Here is a 24,199-nt window from a genome sequence, read left to right on the forward strand (position 1 = left end):
TGACCAATGAGTTGCAGAGTAAAGAACTACCATAAACGATTTTTGAAGCTTAAATAGGGGTCCTAACAGTATATGCCTGCAATAATCAAATTGAAAATTTAGGACAATTAAATGCTTCAACCACTAATCTTGGCAGTACCCATAACATAACCAAATCACCTTCTTCAATAGCAAAACATCAAGAAGGGAACTAAGGATGTAGACTGGATTATCTCTTCTGCATATGACCAATTTTTGTTTCTTCAGCACCTTTTCATTTGTAGAACTAACTATAAAGCTCTTCGTTGCAAGCATGTAGCCAACAGTTGAGAAACTAGTCTGCAGTTCCAACATATCCAAAATTATTCCCAACTACATTTCTTTTCCCCCTATTGTGGAATAATTAATTAGAAGAACCCTCCCACAACATTTAAAAGAAACAATCCCAACTAGGTGAGGTAGGACATTGAAAAGAAGCATAACGCAAAAATAAACAAATAACATTTATAGTGCGAAACAACCCGCTGACCCAAAAGGCTATGGCCATTGACAAAAATGAAATTTACAGTTTTAAAATTTTGACTCAGGTCACCACCATATTACTTACTATTTAAGAATTTCTAAAACAAAATCTCTATTTATTCATTTAAAAAAGCTACAATTAATTGACAATGTTAAGGATGTTATTAATTAGTCCTCATGTTTTAAATAGAATGTGGAAAAAACATTTGTATTGTATGTACTCAATCATCTGCATACAGTACACAGGAGTTCTCAAACATTTAAACAAAAACTGTTTCCAGAAAGACCAAGGTTAATTAAAGATAGACTCATTATTCAAGTTTCAATATTCTCGGTCTCGGTCTCCTCATATAAGCCAGTCCATGCAGTCACTGAGTCTTTTCAATTTTTATTTAAATCTTTGTATCATTTTGCTAACCATCATAAATATAATTTATAGACAAATGTGAAAATTCACTGTGGAACAGCACTAATTAGTCAAGAAAATGCAGCAATCATTATATCAACTCATCAATTATGGTGAATGATATGCTGCTAATAAAACATTGACTTCATTCTTCAACTCCACATAGAATTTATTGTTCAGTTTCTTCAAAACAGTGATGCAAGGCTTTACACATGCAGGTCATCCATATTCAAATCCCGAAATTGAAATGTCCAAATAATGAAGTTAGTATATTCAAAATAACAATACATGATATCGGAAAAATATACATAAAATATCTCACCCGCAATACTTTGAGTAAACATCTTGTAGATCATTTCCGCCAAGTGGGAGATGACATAACACAACTCTACAAACAAAGTGGAATAAGCTCACACCTAATCTCAGAATAAAGGTTCCATCAACTAAAATTAAACACAAAACACATACCTCCAGCAAAAGGCATGTTATCTGAATTTCATTTTCTGACAATTTTAGACAAGAAATGCTGAGCTCTTCATAGCATTGCTTCAGAAAAGTGAACAATAAAGAACCAACTTCTGGAACATGCATAAGGACATTTCCAATTCCTTTGAACAAGGATAAAATCATTAGCTGCAGGGACATCAACAAATAAGTTACTTCCATACAGTATCAGGATTGCATAAAAACCAGATGCAACACTGTTAATCTGAACTGAATATAAAAAACCTTCATTTGTATCACTATCTCTTTAACCATAAGATAAATAGCAAAATAAAAGAGTGAAGACATCAAAACCTTTCCATAGTTAGAGAGTTTCAAAGTGGAACCCAAAATGAAGTCAGTAATTTTTATTTTCGTAGGTTGATCAAACTCGTAAAGATATGTTTAAAAACAAAGTGGAACAAAGTATCTGAGAAATTAGTACAAATGAACATAAACTACCAACAGGCAAAATCAAAAGGATGGAGAAAGCTACAAGATGACTCAAAGAAATTTACATCAAACAATGATCATAAGTATCGGAACCAAACAAAACTGAGTATTCCTAAATGACTAAACCTATTCTATCCCCACTTCATCTCAATAAAGACAACACAGCAGATTAAACTACTAAAAAAAGATAAAGCCACACAATCTGAAACACTGAACAGATTGTAAACAAATAAACAAAAAGAAAAACACTATTGTAAATCACATCAGATATGTGACTGTACATCTGTGAAGTGCAGCAATTTACACCTATCCTTCATTATCCTCTAATATAATGCTAGGATTAATTCACAAAATAGTTTAGGTGGCCAAATCACTTCTTCAAATCCAAGCTGTCCCAGTGGCAAAGAACCACTTGGGGACAATAATGATATTATGGTTTATAACGTTATTTTATTAATGGTTGCTGGCTTACTTTTTTATTGTAGAGTCTTTCGTTTGTCTTAAGTGCAGCCTCTTGGGTTGTTGCCTTAATTGCAACCACAAGGCTGGTGATTTAGTCCCACTTTGACAAGAAAAAGAGCCAAAGTATATGATATTGAGTTAGGCCCAAAACCAATTATAAAAGGTACGAGATGATATACATATGGGACAAAAGAAGAATCATGTCAAGGAACATAGAATAGTGTGCTTAATATTCCATCTATTGCATAAATCTGGAGATAAAAGCAAAGGAGAAACACTCATACAAAAGCCTGACATAAATAGTCTCACCTTGAGAATCTGAAAAAAAAAACTTGAACCATGAGTCTTCTTTTGTTAAGTTTCCTCTTGTTCATCCCAATCCTTCTTCTGCTTAGAAGAGAAAGAAACCCCTCCAAAAGGTTTCCTCCTGGTTCACTTGGAATACCTATTATTGGCCAAAGTCTTGGCCTTCTAAAAGCTATGCGTGCCAACACCGCAGAAAAATGGGTTCAAGAAAGAATCAACAAGTATGGTCCCATTTCAAAGCTAAGCCTCTTCGGAAAACCTACAGTTTTAATCTATGGACAGGCTGCAAATAAGTTTGTATTTTCTAGTGACGGTAACACAATTGGTAACCAGCAAACACAATCCATCAAAAGGATCCTAGGTGACCGGAACTTGCTGGAACTGAGTGGTGAAGATCACAGCCGAGTCAGAGGTGCACTTGTCTCATTTCTGAAGCCGGAATCCTTGAAGAGGTATGTTGGAAAAATGGATGAAGAAGTCAGGAATCACCTTCAGATGCATTGGCAGGGGAAACAGCAAGTCAAGGTATGTACTTTGTTCTTACAATTTACTACCCAGTATCTGTTTGATTAAAGAGCAGTGTAATTTGTCATGTGGAGAGGGAAAATAAGACACTTGGGTAGCAAATCCTAACAAAATGCAAACCAAAAAACATGCTGGATTGTAGCCTGTCTGTAACTTATTATACATATACACTCTCTTTTGGGGGTTAAGGAAAAGCAAATCTAGATTGGGAAAAAACATTGTCCCTTTTTATTCTTGTTTTTCTTTCAGGTACTGCCCCTGATGAAGACTCTCACATTCAATATAATTTGCTCTCTTTTGTTTGGTCTTGAGCGTGGAAAACAAAGAGATCAATACCTGGATCCCTTCCAAGCGATGATAGAAGGAATGTGGTCAGTCCCAATTAACGTACCCTTCACACGCTACAATCGTAGCCTTAGGGAAAGTGCAAGAATCCAGACCATGCTGAAGGAGATTGTGCACAAGAAGAGGATTGAACTCGAGCAAAATGCAGCATCTACACGCCAAGACTTGATTAGTTGCTTGTTAGGCATGGTTGATGAAGATGGCAAACAAGTTATGACCGAAAAGGAAATCTTTGACAACATTAAGCTTGTCATGGTTGCTGGCCATGACACTTCATCTGTTCTAATTACTTTCATCATCCGACTCTTAGCCAACGAACCTGATATTTATGCAGCAGTTCTTCAAGGTATGAATCAACAAAGTGTGTGCGCATTGTCATCTACACAGTACTTACTCCTTAGAAAGATATCACTATTGATTTAACACTTTTTATTTGTATAAACTAAAACAGGAAAAAATTTGTCATGATCTTACATTGACAATGCATAGACATTAAACACTTGGTTGGATTAAACAGTATATGCTTTAACAATCTGGAGTTTTTACATTATTATAGTCAATGACAAACCACCATTTAAAATAAGTTTGTTAACTTTTATAACATGATAAAGCGTAGAAATTAAACTCATTTGATTTCATGCTTGCAGAACAGGAAGAGATAGCAAAAGGCAAGCCCTCGGGAGAGGCACTCACATGGGAAGACCTTTCAAAGATGAAGTACACCTGGAGAGTAGCAATGGAAACTCTTAGGATGTTTCCTCCTATTTTTGGTGGCTTCAGAAAGGCTGCAACAGATATTGAGTACGATGGATACTTCATACCCAAAGGATGGCAGGTAATTGAAACTCTGTTGCCTGTCATTAAAACTTCTTTCCATGCAATTATGTTACTGATAAAATCCTTTCTACACGTTTTTAGATTTTTTGGGTCACAGCAATGACCCACATGGATAGCAGCATTTTTCCAGAGCCGTCCAAGTTTGAACCTAGTAGATTTGAAAACCATTCATCTGTAGCACCCTACTGCTTCATCCCATTTGGAGGGGGAGCAAGAATATGTCCAGGGTATGAGCTCTCCAAGCTTGAAACTCTAGTTTCAATTCATTACCTAGTCACCCGGTTCAGTTGGAAGCTATGTTCAGACAATTTCTTCAGTAGGGATCCTATGCCAGTACCATCTCAAGGGCTACTGATTCAAATTTGGCCTAGGAGACTTTCTTAATGCTCATTTCAATAACAGTTGGTCTTATGAAAAAATGTACCAAAAATAAGTCAATGCTAAGTAACTGTTACCTTATTTGTATTCACACTTGAAAATAAGGATTTCAGACTTCACAGCCGGAATAAAGGAGCTGAATACATCTCCAGGCTAACTGTTTGATTACTGTCATACACATATAAATATATAGTTTCAATACACATGAGCTAGCAGTTGTCGACATGAAAAATGTGTCTTAAAAACTCATGTTGATTATAAAAATATTTGATAGGATATAACTGAATAGAAACCTTTGAATTTATAAAATTAAGTTGCATTTAAAAGTATTATTTTTAATTTTTTTTCATTCTTAATTAGAACAGTATTTAAAGCTTACAACGCGTAAAATGATGAGAATCACATGAATGAAGTGATATAGCTAGAAGTGTTAAGTCTTTCCGATCATTCTCTCATTGTTGCCTGTTAAAAGGGTCTGTTAACTCTAGTACATTCATATTATTATCCTTTTTGCTCAAAATATAATTCATTTTGATATTTGGTAACTTTATTAAGTCCGGTCTTAAAAAAATACTTTAGTAGGATAAAGAAAAATAATATCCATTTTGTTTTGAAAAACTCTAAAACTCTGTTAATGAATAAAAGAGGAATTTGTTTACAAATAACCATTCATTTTGACTTTAACATTAGGTGAGATTTTTAGGATGTTGCAGAACAAAATATTGAGTTATTTAATCATTAAAAATATATTTCTTACAGATTTTAAAGTCATACTTATGCTTTAAGATACACGCTATCCCTATAAAAGGAGCCAAATAATTGTGGATATTGTTTGTTGTGTTGTCAAGTGAGACAGTTGTTCAAACCATAAACCACATAACTCAAGCTGGCCATGTGAAATTGTGTCGCTGATGGTGCCAAATTTTCTTGCAATAAATGGGCATCTACTTGGTATTCATAGAACTCCATAGTTTTCTATGTTTTGTTATCTGCATGCACGACAAAATTGTTTGCCATTTAACACTTGTTGTCTTGTCGTGATGCATTGCATCTGTTGGCATCAACACATTTGGAGAAAAGCAACTGTAGTTATCATAATTTTCTAATAATAAGTATAAGTTGGTTTGTCTAGTCAATTCTGCTTTTCACCCTTCATGCAATTATATGATTCTTCAATCTCATTTGTATATTTTTTTTAATGCTAACTATAGGATTTTTTTTTTACATTAATAATGTAATTTTGCATAAAATTTACTGTACCGGTCAGCATCGAAAGAGTTATTGTTGATCTTTTATGCCTTTCTTACGTGTGTCTTTCATTTTCTTTTGAAGAACTTGAAATATAGTGGTATGATTTTCAGGGATTGACATACAAAAAATACTCCAACGATGAAGCAAATACTCATATTCAGAGTGTACATTAAGAACTGAATCAAAAACGTATTTTACTCCTTTTTAGATAGTTTATTTATAGTGTTTGGTCATAGACTCTTTGTTATAATGACCGAATCTATTATATATCAATGTTAACTTATTTTTAGGAAGGTTTCCTGATTTCTCGGGAGGTTATCCGAATTTGGTGAGACGTGTCCCTAATTCTCAAAGAATCTTTGCAACTGCCTTAACTTTTATTATCGTAATTACTTTAAATGTGTTTTTGACCGGTTAGTCGATCACTTAAACTAAATAATAAGGTTCATCCGGTATAGACCGGTATATTTCAAAAATTAATAAATTTAAAAAATAGATAATTGTGTTTGAGGAATCCTACTTCCTTTTTTTCAAAAATCTGTGAACAAGGAACACAACTTTTTGTTGTAAAAGATTGACAGAAGAAGAAGTACTAGGATGGGTAAGGTCTTTTTGAGACATCACACCAAAAAAGTAATAGTTTTGTATATCACCTCAATTGTTTCAATTTTTAGAATAAAATCGCATAATGTGAAATAGTATGGTAATCTATAATGTTGTGTTCATATTCATTCATCTAATGTTGATGAAAATAAAAATGTGGATATCCAACGTGTTTGTATTTATATTTATAAATGAACAGAAAAAGATGGACACGGATTTACAAGAGTATGCATTGTTCTCATTTTAGTGCATCATAAGAAATATTACGATGATTTACAATGTTGTGTTCGAATTTACTGATTTAGTTTGATGAAAACAAAAATAAAATGGCAAACGTGCTTGTATTCACGAGTTAGTGCTTGTATTCACGAGTTAACGCAGAAACACGCTGATTTACAAGAACATACACTATTCTCATTCTAGCAGAGGTGAAAAAAAAAACACAAGGAAAAACAGCTTAACAACACACCAAATACATATTTATTCTTATAAATCAATATTATTATAATTATATAAATATTACATATGTATAATAGATTATATCTTACTATTAAAAATATATAAAATCAATTATATATATAATCGATTATAGGTTATGGTTGTAACATACATATTTTTATATATGTTAAATTTATAACATATAACTAATTATATATATAATTAATTCCATAATATAATATAATATTTGCTCACTTTTTCCATGTAAGATTTGTTCTGAATGCACAGTGGCTTCATGCATGTTGCAAGGATTTCTTTGATCGATGTAGTTTAGGGTTTTAATTCATTCTTAAATACCCATTAAATGGGTTTAATGTGTTGCTTTGAGTTGGTGAGGTTTGGAGCTAAGTGGTGATCGTGTTTAGTGAGGTTGTTCTTGAGGTGCAATCCATTGATGTCAGCTTTCATGGAGAAAAATAAAGAAAGAGAAGAAGAAGGAATTAATTATGACCATTACATAATAGATTATCAATGGTAAGATGATTGGTTATCTTTTAATATATAATCAATTAGAAACATTTTTTTATAGAGATAATCAGTGGTTAATTTTGCTTACATAATTGATTATGGGTTTGTTTTATAATTGATTATTCTTGAAACATAACCGATGAAGAGTGTATTTTTATAGAATAATCTATTGCTTGAGTGATTATAGAGTTGTTTTCTACTGCATTTTGGTTCTGTGATTTGCTTTCATTAGTTGAGGTTTGCATGGTTAGTTTGTTGTATGAGACTCACTTTTAACATTCTATGAACCATTGTTAACAATTTTGTAAATCTATCAACTTATGTGAAGTTATGAAAGGAAGTTTATATATGCTGCTGTTATTGAGCTTTTGCTCTTCTTCACTTTTATTTATTTTAGATTTTTATTTTAAATAATTTATATTTGTATTTATTTTTAATTTTGAATAATTTAAAAAAAAAATATTTATTTTATATTTTTATTTAAATACAAAGTAAATAATTTAGGATTTGTATTCATTTAATATTTTGAATAATTTATGAATTTTATTTTATTTAAATAGAAATTAAATAATTTAGATTTGTATTTATTTAAGATTTTAAATAATTTATGAATTTTAGTTATTTTAAATTTTTATTAAAATAAGACATTAAATAATTTAAGATTTATATTTAATATTTTAAATAATTTAAGAATTTTATTTATTTCGTATTTTTATTTAAATAGAAAGTAAATAATTTAAGATTTGTATTTAATATTTTTGAATAATTTAGAAATTTTATTTATTTTAAATTTTTATTTAAGTAGGAAATTAAATAATTTAAGATTTTGAAAAATTTAGAAATTTTATTTATTTTAGATTTTATTTAATTATGATATTAAATAATTTAGAATCTATATTTATTTAAAATTTAATAATTTATAAATTTTATGTATTTTAAATTTTTATTTAAGCAAGACATTAAATAATTTATTATTTATGTAGAATTTTTAGTAATTTAAAATTTTTATTTAAATCAAATTTATGTATAAAAACTAGTAAAATATTTTTACATAAACTTTAGTTTGTTTATATATAAAAAAAATTAATCATATTTCATTTTATTTTAATTTTAATCACAAGGATAAATTTATAATATTATATTTTTATTTGTTTTAGAAAATTATTTTATCTATCATACTTATTACATATTACATTACAGTAGACTTTTTCATAAATTTAATTTATTTTTCATAATCTTTATCTCAATACAAACAATTTAAAATTTTAATTACTTTTTCTTCAAATTCCAACAAAACATCAATAAAATAGTGTACATTATAAAGTAATTGTTAATAGTTAAGTATCACACTTATATTAGGCACAAAAGTATAACTAATCTTCTATTTTCATGATGTTTGAGAATTTATAAAAGAAATGTGAATATAAATATGTAAAATTAAGATAAAGAAACATGCTATTTAAATAGAAATCAAGAGTGAAATTTTAAATTAAATTTTAATTACAAATAATATCTTAAGCATGGGAATAATTATTACAAATTTTAAAATTATATACTCAACATGATATACTGATTGAAATGATGGAATTAAAGCCAATTTATAAATTATTAAGAAAATTAAACAATAAACAAATAAATTTGATTTTGTGACTACCTAGCATAATATACTTTGAAGATTTCTTTTAAACTTATCACAACAGTGCTTATTGATTTATTTATTTCAATTACATAGGAACAATTCACTTCACACACACATTTATAATGTGCATTCGGGTGTAATAATAAGTATATTATATTAAATATTTTAAACGAAACAAATAATATTTAATAACTTTCACGCTTTCCTGACATGACAGTAGATATTTTTAGTTATATTTTTTTCCTTCTTTATAAAAAAATCTGTACATGAACAAAATCAGAAAATTCCTTTTCTATATTAAATAAATTAGCAAAAAAAATCATTTTATTTTTTTAATAAATATTTTTTATTTTATTCCTAAATTAATACATTTCTGTTAGAAAAATGTTTGTATTTTTTAAATTTAATTAATAACAAAACTTTTAAATAATTAATGCAAAAATTGTTTCTAAATATATTTTTCCATTCTCCTCAAACAAAATATCTTCTGATGGGTTAATTCACGTGTACTGAGACGCGTGAATACACGTCATGGTTCCCTTCTCTTCCAGTACACTCAACTGCCGTTGATAAACCCACCAGGACCCACTCTTATTTTTACGGTTCTCACTTCGTCATTGACGCGCTAAGCAAGAAACCGCGTGAAACAAACGGCTCACTATAAATACAACAACCCAACCATAAATAACGCCGTTCTGTTTAGTGTGAGAATAAAACTCCAACAAACAAACCCTAACAGGAGAGATTTTCATTTTCGTTTCTCACTCTTTTGTACTGAAACAACCCCATGGATGATGAGGTGCGCCAGATCTTCAACAAGTTCGACAAGAACGGCGATGGAAAAATCTCGATCACGGAGTTACGAGACATGCTTGGCACGCTCGGATCCAAAACGACGAAGGAGGAACTGAAACGCATAATGGAGGAGCTCGACCAGAACGGCGACGGTTACATCGATCTCAAGGAGTTCGCGGACTTCCACTGCAATGACGCCGGAAACGACGAGTCGAAGGAGCTCCGCGACGCGTTCGATCTCTACGACGTCGACAAGAACGGCCTTATATCTGCGAAGGAGTTGCACGACGTGCTCAGCAAGCTCGGCGAGAAGTGCTCCCTTAGCGACTGCCGGAGAATGATCAGCAACGTTGACGCCGACGGCGATGGTAGCGTTAACTTCGAGGAATTCAAGAAGATGATGGCTCGCTCTTAAAATCAACGCGATTTCATTGTTGAAAGGTACGTTTACGCTTCTTCATGTCAGGGTTTCGTTTAAGCAATTATTAGGAAAGTAAGAATTGCACATAACGTAGTTGTTAACATCTTCTGTACATTCTCTACCGTGACATGTGGCTTTAGGTGTTAGGTTAGGGGAAGAAGATCGAAGAACGAAGGAGTAGTGTAATTGTAGAAGTGAAATTTGTAGGACGAAGTTCTCTAGTTATTCTGATAATAACTCTTGTTGTTTTTTCATGGAAACCTACCGTTGTTTTTTTAATTCCATAGTCACTGCATTATTTTTTTTTTGTTTCTAAAAAAATATGAATCGAATGACCATTCTAATTTCATGCACTGCAACACTTTTTTTTTATTTCTCTTCAAACTATTTCTTTCTTATCGTGTGGTGCCAATTTTGGAATAATATAAGATACCGTGTCCGACCTACAAGGAACTAACAGAGGAAAATTTGTAAAGTATGTTGGTTTTCTGTTTCCGTTTTGTTAAGTAACGATTAATTAACGGTAGTTTTGACCTACTCTTATTTTTAATTTTATAAAATGTATAAAAGATTATGAATGGTTGGTTGATAGTGTCTATGCACGATATCTGCAATTTGGAATTGAAAGAATTAAAAACTGAAAAAATATAAACGAGAAAACGCGTGAACGGTCTGGGACGGTTCATTGCGTGATGTGATGATGAATGATGTGAAGGGAGTGGTGTTGCTGGCTCAACGCGCAGTTGAATTCAAATTGAATAGGGTGGGTTGGGTTTGGGAGTCAAAAAGACTAGCAAATTTAATAACCCACTACCTACAATAGAACCATTCCCTCATATGTATTTATTTCCTCAGTTTTTGGTCCACACCTTCTAAATGTTTTTTTTCTATAATTATATTAACTTCTAGGGTTTCTTATTAACAGAAAGAAAAGTCCAAAATTAACCTTTTTCCCTCCAGCTTTCTATTCAGATATGGACATGGCATTATTGAATGATTCTAATTTACATATTTAATTGAAATATGTAACTTATAATTTTTTCCTTAGTTTTTATGATAATTTAAAAATTATATGTAAGTTATTATCTAATTAACATATCTTTTTAGAACACAAAATCAACACTCTATGATTTTTATTTTAAATTCACAAAATCTGTTCCTTGTTCAACTTTATAGTATCCCCTTAGAAGATGAATTATGCAACATGTGTTTTTTTTTAGTATGGTGTTAGATTAAAATAATTTAAATAATCAGTAGAGGTTATTCAATAAAAAGGAGACAAAGTGTCATGTGTTTTTAGTTGAAAAGACATTTTTTAATAGTTTTTTATAAACATTTAAAAAAAAAAGAAACAGAAACAAAACAATAAGTTTTCATATGATATAATTAGTTTTATACTCTATAGCAACCTTTACAAAATGAATTATACAAATGTGTTTTTTTCTTCCTAATATGTTGTATAAAAAAAAAGAGACAAGAGTTGAGTGTCAAGTGAATTTAGAGGGAATCATTTTGAATGTTTTTTATAAACATTTAAAAAATAAGAGAAAAATAAAAAAAACAAGTTTTCACATGATAAAATTAGTTATATATATCTACTTTTTAAAAATATTTTGAAGAAGCTAATATAAGAAAAAATTTAACAAATTAGTTTATACATACGAAGATGTTTATATAACTTTCTATATTGTTTTCTCCTAAAATTAATTAGGAATACTTTTATCCACATATATTTTTATATAACGGAGTTAAAATTTTATGGTAAGAACATATAAAATTCTATTCCTATAAAATATTAAAAGTATAAAATATATTATCATTTTCTTTTTGTAATTTACTATAGTCCAATCATTTTATTGAAGCCGTATCTTATAAGCATCATAAAATATTTTAGATAATTATGTATATACAATTTTTGCCTACTAATTATTTAAAATTTATATGTCTAACATTAGTTGAGACGTCATTACAAAATTTATAATTACAGAATTGGGACAAGAGCTTGGTCCAATGTTATGCAGCTTTAAAAAAACACAATCGGATAAAAAAAACTTAGAAATATTTATGATGTCGCTGCTAGCAGTCAACTTGAAGTCGTGGAGAAGTTTTACAACATTTTAAGGTCGCATTAAAGAAAAAGGACTACACTGTTGCGTACGGAGGGAAAGATACATAAATGCCATTTTTAGTTTGAACACACATTTTTAGTTTTAAATTATTAAACTATTCAATTATTCTTCGTATTTGATAATACAAAATGTGTATAAATAATTATAACCATAAATTTTTAATGATTAATTGGTATTTGAATTAAATTGTGGAACTCGTCAGATAAAATTGGTTTATAAAATTCAAATTTGCCTTTTTCGGTTTGAAGAAATAATTTAATTCTTTCTCATAATTAAAAACACGTACTATTCTCTGTTATTAGGTAATTTATCTCATTTTATTTTTGTTTTGTAAATGTAGAAGTTTGTAGGATTTTCATAAATCTAAATGAATGCAAAATTGTTATTTGAGAGGTATTGCTATTAATTGTTCATTGTTATGGATTCATAGTTACTTTGAGTCAGCGTCAAGGATAGCAGTTTTTTTCGCTTTATCAGCATAGGTTTAGAATAAAATGTAAGTATTTGTTTGGTTTTGTTGCGGTGGAAGAGGATGCAGCAGTTATGTGAAGAAAGAGGAGATGATCGATCATTTGAATGATCTAATGTGTGAAAGAAAAAGAAAAGGAAAAGAAAGAGATGAGAGATGAGAGATGAGAGATGAGAGTTTTTATAAGCGTATGCCCAATTTTTCTCTCAAAAAGGATACATAATCACTTGTGTTACATTTAATCTATTTAGATTGTTAAAATAATAGTTATTTTTAAGTGTTTTGTATATAATTAATTATGGGACACTATACTTAATTATGAGTATTTTTTTATTATAATAGTAATAATAAATATAAATAAATAATAATTAACATTATTAATTATAAATAAAATTATATTTTTCCAATTATTTCTTACATATTTCACGTATTTTCTTTAATCTTTTATCATTCTTTCCCTATATTTTGACATTCTTTTTATACACACCATTCAAAATAATTCTGAAATTCATTAAAAAAATATTAGTAATATATTTTTTGATTTATTTTTAAATATACTTGTTTTTGCCGGTTGACGTCGATTGGGCTGAACAGAGAACTTTGTTTCTGGTTGATCTCCTCTTGGTGTACTGGAACAATGCTCTGTACTGGGTAATCACTTTCAATCTCAAGTATTCAAAAACAGCATACATTTTTCGGGGGTCTCAAACCTATAGTTATTCCTTTAACAACTTTCACTTACGAGAATATAATATCGACGAAAAACATATATAACAAAAAGATATTTTGTCTACGAGCATCTCTCACGGTACTAACAACAGAAGAGAATCTCGTACATCTTTATTCATGGATGTTTGCTACTTAATTAAGAGCTTTATTAACATATATATTCAATTAACAACTTATATAAGCTTTATATTCACATATATATTTAACTAAGGAATACATTATAATAACAAATGACCAAACTTAATATTTCTTGTTCTTTAATTATTTTTTATCGAGCTTACTATTAAAACTGGACTGAACCCATGATCCGTTTTTTTGACTCAAAGTCGAGTTGACCATAGCCAAATATTTGGACCGAGGTTCCGAACATTACTGCCAAAAGTAAAATACTTTTACTACGAACTTTATTTTGTTTAGAAAATATATTCTTAACACTCCCCTGTTTTATTTTTCTTCTCAAATTATGTGCTATAATGCGCATAATTGCTATTGTATGGGAGAAAAAAAATCTAAAAATAGTTATCGAGAGAACATTTCGATAAATTTATAAATAAACATTTATAAGAAAATAAAGTATTTTTTAAATGCATATTTCAACGAAAATTCTCTCATCAATTTTCTTTTTCAAAATAAAATGCTTAACATGTAAAAAGAATTTTATTTTGATTTTCTTACTTATTTTATTTCTCAGATAATTATTTAACAAATTTCTTGAAACAGTATCAATATATATTTATTAGTAGTAGCAATATTGATAAATTGTGTTGGAGTAGGAATTAATACCAACACTATAAGCAAAGGATGGGTAAATGAACATATTTTTACCTTTTTAAACTAAATTAATATAAAACTATGAAAAGAGTATTTATTTTAGGCCCATTTTCATACCATATAATTTATAATTTATGTTTAGTTTTTGCTAATGAAAAATTTGTCTCTTCACAAAACCATTTTTTAGATATTGAATTAATGGCAATATCTTGGCAACATATGGAAGCACCTTGATTTCGTTCATATCAGGGGGATTCTTTCGTGTCAAATTGATATTACGTAAAGCATCTTTTTACAGTATTTTTGTTTTCATTGACTCTTAATACCATAGGAAGAAAATATTAATTCAGTAGGTAATTTACTTAAAATCATGAGAACTATAAATATTTTCTACTTTATTTACTAAGTAAGAAGTTGAAAGAAGATGTGTAATTTTTTCATTGATGTCTTCGTAGTTTTACATGCTGAGTAATGTTATATATACCATTTTGCAATGTATTCTTATTAATTTTCTATGAAGAAGTGAATGAAACAGTAAATACATATAACGTCTTGAAAATATAATAAATAGTAATTATTTTTTGTTTAGTAAATAGAAAGATTAATAGGAAAATATTGTAAGATAATACAGAATATTGTATATTAATTTGACATTATATGAAATTAACCATACTGTTAAAGACCGTATTTTTATTTGTGTTAATAGAGATAGTTGAAAATATTGGACAGTTACTATTAATTCAGTTATTATAAATTAACCAGAATATCCTTGGTATTAACACAGTTCAGAATCCTTTTTAATTGTGAAGAAATATAACATGAGTTAGTTTTGCAGAACGATTTATAATATTTTTTATCAGCAATAAAAAAATAATAAATATAAATTATTTTAGGATAATTCAACTCTTATATAAAATTACACTTTTTCCTCTTCCTACCAAGTTTACCATATTGACAAAGTCACACAACCAAACAAAATAAAATTTTTCAAACAAGGCATTAAGAAACTAGTCTTATACAAACCAAAGGGTCCAAACACCAACTAGAATATGAGAAGAACACACCAAAACGAGATTTTGAAGAAATTCAAGACCAAACCTTTACTTGAACCATTGCGAACACTTCAGACGCATTAACAATGTCCCTTTTAAAAATGACATTGTTCATGTACTTCCAGATTTCACTCACTACTTCAACCCAAATTGCACCACAAATATCATTAACCAGACCTGAAGCATTGCACATCCTGAACTGTAAAAAAATTGACACAAGATTATTGTGAAACACAAGCGACTCACCAAGGCACCCAAAACAATGACTCTAAACAAGCCAAGCAAATCCGCAATCAAAAAACAAGTGGCGACAGGACTCCTCCTTCCCGCACAAACTTTACCAAGTATTTTCAACCAATATACCACGCCTTTTCAAATTGACCCTAATAGCAATCTTATTCTTCATGACCCTCCAAACAGTGAAAAGTGCAGAAAGCAAAGCTTTACACCTCAACAACTTGTTGTACACAGAAGACAACTCCTCATCATGATCCCTCTTTAACAAAACACAGATAGATTTATAACATAATATTCAAAATAAGTTGAATATATTACAAGAAAAGTAAAAATGTAAAAAAAATACATCTGAAATCTAAATCACTTTCACTACAACAATAAGTGCATAAACTAATCCACTACAACAATAAGTGCATAAACTAATCCACTACATCTCGAAAACTAATATTCTCCATTTCTCTCTTAATTTTGCTTTCTAATGATATGATTGAGTGAAAAAAACTAGACAAAATAAAAATTACAGATAAACGGTTTTTATTTAGAAAAAAAAACTAATAATACATGATTTATTATTAATTAAGATTTATTAAAATAATAATAATAACTAGTATTTAATATTTTTTTAAAAAATTTATCAATTATAAAGGGTGATAACATTCGTTCTATAAACGCATGCTCAGCAAATATGAGCACAAAATTTACTTGATGGCTCAAGCATTTTGCTTCGTCTTTAGATTATTTCTTTTAAAATAATCAAATGCTACTATTCCCTCTTAATTATAATCAATCCTAACTTGCATTGTTATGAGTCTTTTGTTTTATATTTTGGGGTGCGGGATTTGATGACTAAAATGAGTGAAAGAAATTGTGAAGTATTGTATGGAGAATGATATTGAAGCTTAAGAGAGGTTAGACCAACTCATAAGAGGTTCCTTACTAAAACACTTAGAATTAAGACTAGCAAAGAGTGAGTTAAGAGAGTAGTTGATATTGAAATTTTGGCAACAATTCAATAGTCTATCCAAAGCTAATTTACAAGGGGACTAACACTTGTATTTATAGTGTCATTGGTAGTCAAAGTGCAAGCTTTAGCCCTAAAAACTCTCCACTCATAGAAGGAAAAGTGACTCTCTCTAATTGGAGCAAATTCTCTCAAATTAGATATTGACCGATGTCCTCCTCTAATTGGAGAGAATCCTCTCAATTCCCATGAAAACAAATGTCCTTTTGGCATTTGTGAGAATCCTCTCCATTAAGGAGATGACATGTGGACCTTCATGTTTTCCTTGCCACTCCATGTTTTCTATTTGCACTCTAGTAATATATTTGTGCACCCTAGATGGTTTAGAATTGCATTGGGTCCAAGCCGGCGCAATTGTAATTATAGTTAGACTCTTTCTTTTTCTATTTACACCCTATTCTAATTGACTCAATACATGATCCATGAAAATTGACCAAAAACATGGCTCATGGAAATTGATTCAAAACATGATCCAAGATAATGGCCAAACTACAATCCCAAAATAAAACCTATATTACTTTGTACAATTTTATAAGACTATAAAATTTGGAAGAAAAGTTAAAAATTAATTATGCATAAAAATAGAGTTTTCTGAATTCCTTCTTTTTCTTCTTCCATTCTTCTAACCATGACCCTAGTTGGCCCAATATATGTATTTCGGATGCTCCTTCATCACATTATTTACTAATTCACTTCAAACTTTATACTTTAAAGATGTTGAAACATGGTCAAATTTTTTGTGATGAAGCAAAAACCATTCCCCAATTTTCTTGCAAATTCTAACTGCTGTTGTAATATGACGGAATAAAAATAATTTTGATTTCTAAAAATGTACAACACCTCTACAGTTTCCTTTTGTGTTGGTACCCATTTTTCTTTTTATTGGACCAGAAATTGTAGTCATCAAGTTTATTACTTCGGTTTTAATTGCACATTCAGTTCAAATTATTTTCATTTTTTATATCTCAAAACTAATGTGAAGCAAGCGAACTAAGCTTTATCTTGATAACAAAAGTTTAAGAGTTCCACTAAAATTTTGTTTCTATATTTTTTAATCACTGAATATTTAGCACCCATTGAGACCCATGATTCACATTGATTATACAGCATATCACATTCCGACAGTGCATGCATACTGCATGCAGATGTACGTAACAACAGACAAAACCAAGATTAATTTACCTAGCTGGTTGTTGAATCTTTACACAAATAATAATTCTGGTTAAGACAACAAAATTATTACATTGATTATCTCAACATCCTCAAAACCTTAAAGTAGTCTTGTCTCAGACACAATGTTCGGCTAATGAACTGTATTGAGCTTTTGGTTTTTGGGGACTAATAATAATTTCACTTTATAGTGTAGTTATAATCATGATTAGTTACTTGTGACATGAAATTCATCATTGTATGCAATTCTAGCAACTTAAACCACATGACTAGTTTTGCATACTACAAGAAAGTATAAAATAAAATCATTTTAAAAAATATTTTTATGTGCGTTTCAATTAGTTATGAATCAATATCAATTAAAAGATTTCAATTATTCTTTTTAAAGACAAAACCTACTTAAGTCAGAGTAAAACATGCTCATTTTGAAAATTACATTTGTGGAAAGAAACAAATTTTGCCAGTTGTATATTTTAAATTTCCATATTTTCTTTTGATCTACATGAATCGTTATTATTTCTCAAACTCAGATAAAAATTTCATTACAAAGTGTAGAGACATCGTTACAAATGTATTCAAAGATGGTCTTTTCCAACAAAAGTTTGAATCATTAAAGACTTTGTTCTTTTACAAATAAGAAAACTGTAAATTTTCCTTTAAGAAACATCAAGCTGGAATAGCTCAGTTGGTTAGAGCGTGTGGCTGTTAACCACAAGGTCGGAGGTTCAACCCCTCCTTCTAGCGTTTTTAATATATTTTTTTGTTACTTAACATTTTTTATTAAAATTTTCCATCTCCTTCTAGCGTTTTTAATATATTTTTTTGTTACTTAACATTTTTTATTAAAATTTTCCATGTAAATTTTTCTTAAAATATAAAATGGTTCCATCGATTTTCTTTAAGAAAATGAGGTTGTGAATTTTTCTCTTATATATTATTTAACTTTCTCTGCTTAGGCTCAATTGGATTAAAAATTCCTAGCACATGTAGATTTGTGCTTTATTTTATGCTTTAACATGATATTTAATTTTTATCATTGTTCTGCATAATTTTTGGGGTTAAAATAATTTATGAATATCAATTTAACCTTTATTAAATAATTAAATACTGAGTATATTCTAAATATTGATCTAATTTAAAAATATTAATTATGAACATGTGTAAAATTATAAGAAGTTATTCCTTTAGAAATTATCAAGCTGGAATAGCTCAGTTGGTTAGAGTGTGTGGCTGTTAACCACAAGGTCGGAGGTTCAACCCCTCCTTCTAGCGTTTTTTAATTTATCTTTTGTTACTTAACATTTTTTTTTAAATTTTCCATGTAAATTTTTCTTAAAATATAAAATGGTTTTATCGATATTTTTTTAAACTTTTTAATTTCATTTTGCAGCGAAAATACATTAAGAAAATTGATACATATTTAAAAAAATTATTGTAGAAATTTTGAGATTTCATTTTTTGTTAATTACTCTCATAATTTTTTACATATGGATTAATCATTGTATTGTTTACCTTTACTGTATATATTTTGGGCATTATATTTAACAGAGTTTATTTTTCTGTTTAGATTTACTCTTTATATATGGAGTGGAACGAAATCAAATAAATACTAATAGATTTATAAGCTAATTATAAGGAAATAATACACAGTTATTGGGTTGATTTTGGGATACATAAGAAATTGTTGGCTTGTTTGAAGGACTAATAATGAGACTGATATTATATTGTTTGAGAGTTAATTACAAAGAAATGCAATAAGATAATTAAGATAGTTAATTCTGATCAGGTTTCTTTCATCCATTCCAATGTTTTACAGGATATAAAATTACACTGTGAGGAGAGACCAAACATGGGTTTGGTTTGGGATTTTTAGAGGGTAATTATTTTTAATTTGATAAAATATGTTATCTAAATACAATATTTTAAAACTTCATGGTTAAAATATCATGGTTTAGTTTAAGTCTTAGCTTCTGGATTATATAATTTGGAAGTCTTTTCTATACATTAGATTAGTTTCTGGATATGTAATCTAGAAGTTTTTTTTTCATATGTGTGATTAGCTTCTGGATTACATAATCCAGAAGTCTTTTCTAAATATGAGATTGACTTTTGGATTATGTAATTCAAAATATAACTGGATTATATAATCCATAGGCTTATTTCAAATGTAAAAAAAAGTTCCAGATTTTATAAATCTCAGGAAGACTTCCGGATCCAAAAATATCTTTTGGATTCCGATCCAAAAACATCTTTTGGATTATGTATGGAGGTGTAAAAAAAAGGAAAAAATTATATTTTTACATTTAGTATTTAGTATGAGGTAAGAGAAGAAGGTATGGAGATGTAGGAATAAAGAGTCACAAAACTCTTGTGTGCTTCTTGCAGCATTGGTCCCTGTTAAATTTCTATATATTTATTACATTTCAATCAAGTATTGTGAGAAACAGTGATTCTACATTATAGGCAACAAGGGAGGGAAGAGGTGAAATAAAGAGTGAGAAGAAGAGAAAGAAGAAGGAGCATGTTCGTGAGTTGACAAAAGGGAATAAAAACAAACATTACAGAAGATATGGCGCTGTTATCGCTCACTTTTTCATGCAACTTTTCCAATCAATTTTCCTACCACCCTTTTCAACGCCTTAAACAACGGAATTCTATTGCTAATTTATTTTTCTTCTTCATCTTACTTTTCACTGTTAGCTTCGGACCCTCTCTTGTATAAATATCCTTCCAATGCCTAAAAAGGAATAACAAAAGCTTGTATTCTGACAGCCATGGCAGGACGTTCCTACAGCCCCATCATGCTTGCCCTCTCTTTGCTTCTTTTGGTCTCATTCTCTGATGTAGCTCAGGTACGTTAGAAAAACAACAAGAAGAAGAAGACTTGATGAAAAGCATAATGATTCTCTAACAATACAAGTGTATTTGTGATGTTTGAACAGGCTTATACGCGCAGTGGAACACTTCGGGCTTCAGGTAAAAAGCATGTTATGTATAGTTATGGGTTTGAAGGGGTTGAGTTAATTTGAATGATGATGATGATGATGAATGAATGGTTGGGATTGAACAGATTGTAAAGGGAGGTGTACGTACCGTTGCTCAGCAACTTCACACAAGAAGCCATGCATGTTTTTCTGTCAGAAGTGTTGCGCAAAATGCCTATGCGTGCCTCCTGGTACCTATGGAAACAAGCAACTCTGCCCTTGCTACAACACCTGGAAGACCAAGGAAGGACGACCCAAGTGCCCTTAAACCCACCACTTCTGCATTTCTAATCCTATATATATATAATTCTTCACCATTTCTCCATCCCTACATGGATAACTTCTTTCACAGATTGTATTTTTACCTTCCAAGGAGAATGAGAATGGTTTTTAGCTCAAACACAACAAAAGATCATTAAGTTTTGCTTTAGTAAGAGTAGGAGCAAAAGATACTTGAATAAAACAATACATATAAATCTAAATTATTATTACGTTATAGCTTAAAATATAATTAAAATTATTTTTAATTCAAAATAAAAAAATTATAATATTAATGATTCGTTATTGTTAATCATTATTGTTATATTAAAAACTAATAAAATCTAATTAATTATTAATTTTTGCTTTGTACCTTATAATATTTTTATTATGATTTATTTTTTTAATACATTAGTAATATTTTAATTCTTAATTTATCAATGAATGTTGTATGCTATCTTCTCATTTTATAAAGTCATCATATTAAGTTGTATGTTTTATCGTAATCTCTAATGGGATATATAAATTAAAAGTAAAAAATTATAAAGACCACGATTAAAATTATATAAAATAATAATTTAAGTGATATTCATGAGTAAAAAGTAATTATTACTAAAAAAAATTATAAGAATGGTTGTTTATTAAGGAAAAATTAAAGTTAATATGGAATTAATCTTGAAGAGAAGTAATAAAGATTTTAATTTTACAAAACACAAAACAAAGGTAAAAGACTCAATTAATTGTATGTTAAAGTCAATCTTCCTCTTAATAAAGATCAAATGTGTGATTAATTATTTTAAATATTAATCCAATTTAAACAAAAGCTAATAAAATTAAAGTTTTGTTTTAAAATTAATTTTTATATTTAATGTTTTTCTTACGGTGATTATATCTAATTCAAAAACATTAAAGTTATCTCTAGGTCTTCCATTCTTTCTTTATGTTACACAATTTTATCTTTTCATCATTCATCTTATACTTAAATTCTTAAAAATCTCCACCAAGTTCATTACAAAAAAATTATTAAAAAATAACTAATTTTAAAAAAAAATTAATCATTATTTGATTAAATTATATATTATTTTATAAACTAAAAGATAATATTCCTCCTAATAAAAACATGTGACAATTACTTTTAAAGATAATTTTTTACCTTTTAAGGATAAAATTGTGACGAGTTCCCAGTTTCAAAACAAACAATACTTCAAATGTGGTGATTGACCATAACAATATCAATATATCAACTAATTATTTTTTATTTTTAAAAATAATTTTCATTTAATATTTTTTATAGTAATTTCGGAGACAAATTCTCATTCCTCTTAAATCTCTCGATTTTAGGACTTGTTTTGATACGTCTAACAATTTCACATCGTCTAGATTTTTTATAAAAAATATTTTAAAACAAAGTAATTAAATATTCGTTAAACAATTTATTTGAACTTCAGTTAAAATTTATATTAAAATTTCTTTGAATCATGAGATAAAAACATTAAAAAATGTAAATATAAAATATTTTAAAAAACTGATAAAATATACAAGAGTAAGAGTTGAAATTTGTGTATTAATTATTTTTTATAGATGGTGAGAATAGCCTTACATAAGTCATCCAAATAAAGATGATTATTTTTAAACTTCACATAATCATATGAGTAATGTTGTTATATTAAAATTTAATAAATAAGTCTTGAAGATTAATAAATGCTACAAAGTAAATGCAATAAATAAATAAAAATAGGACATTAAATACTATACAATAAAACTATAAATTAATTACTATGTAATAAATACTGCAATAAATATATTTCTTAGTTTCTGCATAAGAAACTTAAAATGAAAAAAAATTAGTTTAATAACAATATATGTTGCAGGTGAACCTATGTAGCACATGTTGAAGATGGTTGCTGCCCCTTCAAGATTGTGTTTGATGAAGACTTATATGTACATTTCATTTGTATTTTGCTTTGCTTTAAGTATGTCTTAAGTAGTGGTTAGAGGTTGTCTAAGAGTGGGCTTTTTGCTGAGTAACTCACCTCATAACCACTGGCCATGTGATAAGAACAAGCATAAGTTTTCTTAAACTGTTTTTCACATGTTTTACAAAAAAACACGTTTACTGCATAAAAATAGATATGTTCTTTTCTAAATAAACAGATTCTTTTTTTACACTGATGCCTTGGCTAAGTCTTGTAAAAATTAGATTTTGTGCATCATGTATTTTGACTAAGTCTTCTACCTTTCAAAACGACTGAGTTTTAAATAGTTAAACTTTCTCTGTTTTCGTTTTGAAAAATAAATCTGTTCATCTGTAAATGAATAGATTCTTTTTGTCTCTGGTGCCATGTCAAGCTTAAACGTTTTTCAGTTTTATCTCTGCACCAGAATGGTTGACTAAGTCTCCTCACTTAACAAATTCTCTAACTGTTTTTTGAAAATAAATCTGTTCATTTTCTTTTCAATCTGTTCATTTTATAACAGCTTTAACTGTTTTTCAAAAATCTGTTATAAGTTGGTTTTCTATAAAATGAAAACTTGTTTTCTGAGTTTAATAACCGTTCATACATTTGCAAAAACAAGTTTTGACAGCAGAGAATCAAAAGTTTACAAAGGATTATCATTTGTTCTTCAAAGATTTCGAAAATCACAAAGTGCTTGTTCTTGGTTTGGTTCCAAAAGCTTGGTGTGAGGTGCTGCTACTGTTCTAGCAATCTTGCCTACTGGTTTAAGGCAGATCTTTGTATCCTCAATCAGGTGTAGTCGTTTCACTTCTCATTTCTTGTAATAGTTTGGTTGAACACTCTTCTTGATAGGTGTTCTTGAAGAGTGAGTGTGTGTGTGCTGAAATAGGTTTTTTCAGCAAGAGTACCTAAGTTCTTGTAGGTTTCAAGAACAGTGGGAATTGTACTTGGTTGTACTGTGGTTTAGTGATTTCCACCTGGTTTTGGTGAAGACTGGATGTAGCTCAGTTGAGTGAACCAGTATAACTGCTTGTGTTCATTCTCTCTCAC

At 29.1% G+C, this 24,199-nt stretch overlaps 3 protein-coding genes, 1 long non-coding RNA gene and 2 other non-coding genes across 6 annotated transcripts; 5 read left to right on the forward strand and 1 right to left on the reverse strand.

Annotated features, from left to right (window-relative positions):
* Positions 1 to 11: 11 nt before the first annotated feature.
* On the reverse strand, positions 12 to 1,540 carry LOC137825835 (uncharacterized). The gene is made up of 3 exons (XR_011083366.1): positions 1,376 to 1,540; positions 1,230 to 1,295; positions 12 to 318 (listed from the first exon to the last, which is right to left on the reverse strand). It is a non-coding gene; the product is annotated as an uncharacterized lncRNA (long non-coding RNA).
* An 894-nt stretch (positions 1,541 to 2,434) lies between these two features.
* LOC137825836 (taxadiene 5-alpha hydroxylase-like) lies at positions 2,435 to 4,899 on the forward strand. The gene is made up of 4 exons (XM_068631621.1): positions 2,435 to 3,136; positions 3,386 to 3,827; positions 4,129 to 4,316; positions 4,400 to 4,899. Exons 1-4 carry the CDS (start codon positions 2,645 to 2,647, stop codon positions 4,700 to 4,702), a joined length of 1,425 nt encoding a protein of 474 aa, XP_068487722.1. The 5' UTR covers positions 2,435 to 2,644; the 3' UTR covers positions 4,703 to 4,899.
* A 4,936-nt stretch (positions 4,900 to 9,835) lies between these two features.
* On the forward strand, positions 9,836 to 10,730 carry LOC137825837 (probable calcium-binding protein CML23). Its single transcript, XM_068631623.1, has 2 exons — positions 9,836 to 10,391; positions 10,512 to 10,730. The coding sequence occupies exon 1, from the start codon at positions 9,943 to 9,945 to the stop codon at positions 10,363 to 10,365; it is 423 nt and encodes a 140-aa protein (XP_068487724.1). The 5' UTR covers positions 9,836 to 9,942; the 3' UTR covers positions 10,366 to 10,391; positions 10,512 to 10,730.
* Positions 10,731 to 18,619: 7,889 nt separating this feature from the next.
* On the forward strand, positions 18,620 to 18,693 carry TRNAN-GUU (transfer RNA asparagine (anticodon GUU)). Its single transcript has one exon. It is a non-coding gene; the product is annotated as a tRNA-Asn (tRNA).
* A 454-nt stretch (positions 18,694 to 19,147) lies between these two features.
* On the forward strand, positions 19,148 to 19,221 carry TRNAN-GUU (transfer RNA asparagine (anticodon GUU)). The gene has a single exon. It is a non-coding gene; the product is annotated as a tRNA-Asn (tRNA).
* Positions 19,222 to 20,652: 1,431 nt separating this feature from the next.
* On the forward strand, positions 20,653 to 21,343 carry LOC137826447 (protein RSI-1-like). The gene is made up of 3 exons (XM_068632411.1): positions 20,653 to 20,801; positions 20,892 to 20,925; positions 21,020 to 21,343. The coding sequence occupies exons 1-3, from the start codon at positions 20,724 to 20,726 to the stop codon at positions 21,199 to 21,201; spliced, it is 294 nt and encodes a 97-aa protein (XP_068488512.1). The 5' UTR covers positions 20,653 to 20,723; the 3' UTR covers positions 21,202 to 21,343.
* The last annotated feature ends 2,856 nt before the right edge of the window (positions 21,344 to 24,199 follow it).

This window comes from Phaseolus vulgaris, chromosome 8 (genome assembly GCF_000499845.2).
Source record: "Phaseolus vulgaris cultivar G19833 chromosome 8, P. vulgaris v2.0, whole genome shotgun sequence".
Classification (NCBI taxonomy): domain Eukaryota; kingdom Viridiplantae; phylum Streptophyta; class Magnoliopsida; order Fabales; family Fabaceae; genus Phaseolus; species Phaseolus vulgaris.

Bases quoted from the DNA above. Each gene is read 5' to 3' on its own strand.
- LOC137825836 (XM_068631621.1), top strand. From the start codon at position 2,645: ATGAGTCTTCTTTTGTTAAGTTTCCTCTTGTTCATCCCAATCCTTCTT. The intron at 3,828-4,128 runs GTATGAATCAAC...TCATGCTTGCAG, and splicing joins TTATGCAGCAGTTCTTCAAG to AACAGGAAGAGATAGCAAAA. The intron at 4,317-4,399 runs GTAATTGAAACT...ACACGTTTTTAG, and splicing joins TCATACCCAAAGGATGGCAG to ATTTTTTGGGTCACAGCAAT.
- LOC137825837 (XM_068631623.1), top strand. From the start codon at position 9,943: ATGGATGATGAGGTGCGCCAGATCTTCAACAAGTTCGACAAGAACGGC.
- LOC137826447 (XM_068632411.1), top strand. From the start codon at position 20,724: ATGGCAGGACGTTCCTACAGCCCCATCATGCTTGCCCTCTCTTTGCTT. The intron at 20,802-20,891 runs GTACGTTAGAAA...ATGTTTGAACAG, and splicing joins CATTCTCTGATGTAGCTCAG to GCTTATACGCGCAGTGGAAC. The intron at 20,926-21,019 runs GTAAAAAGCATG...GGGATTGAACAG, and splicing joins TGGAACACTTCGGGCTTCAG to ATTGTAAAGGGAGGTGTACG.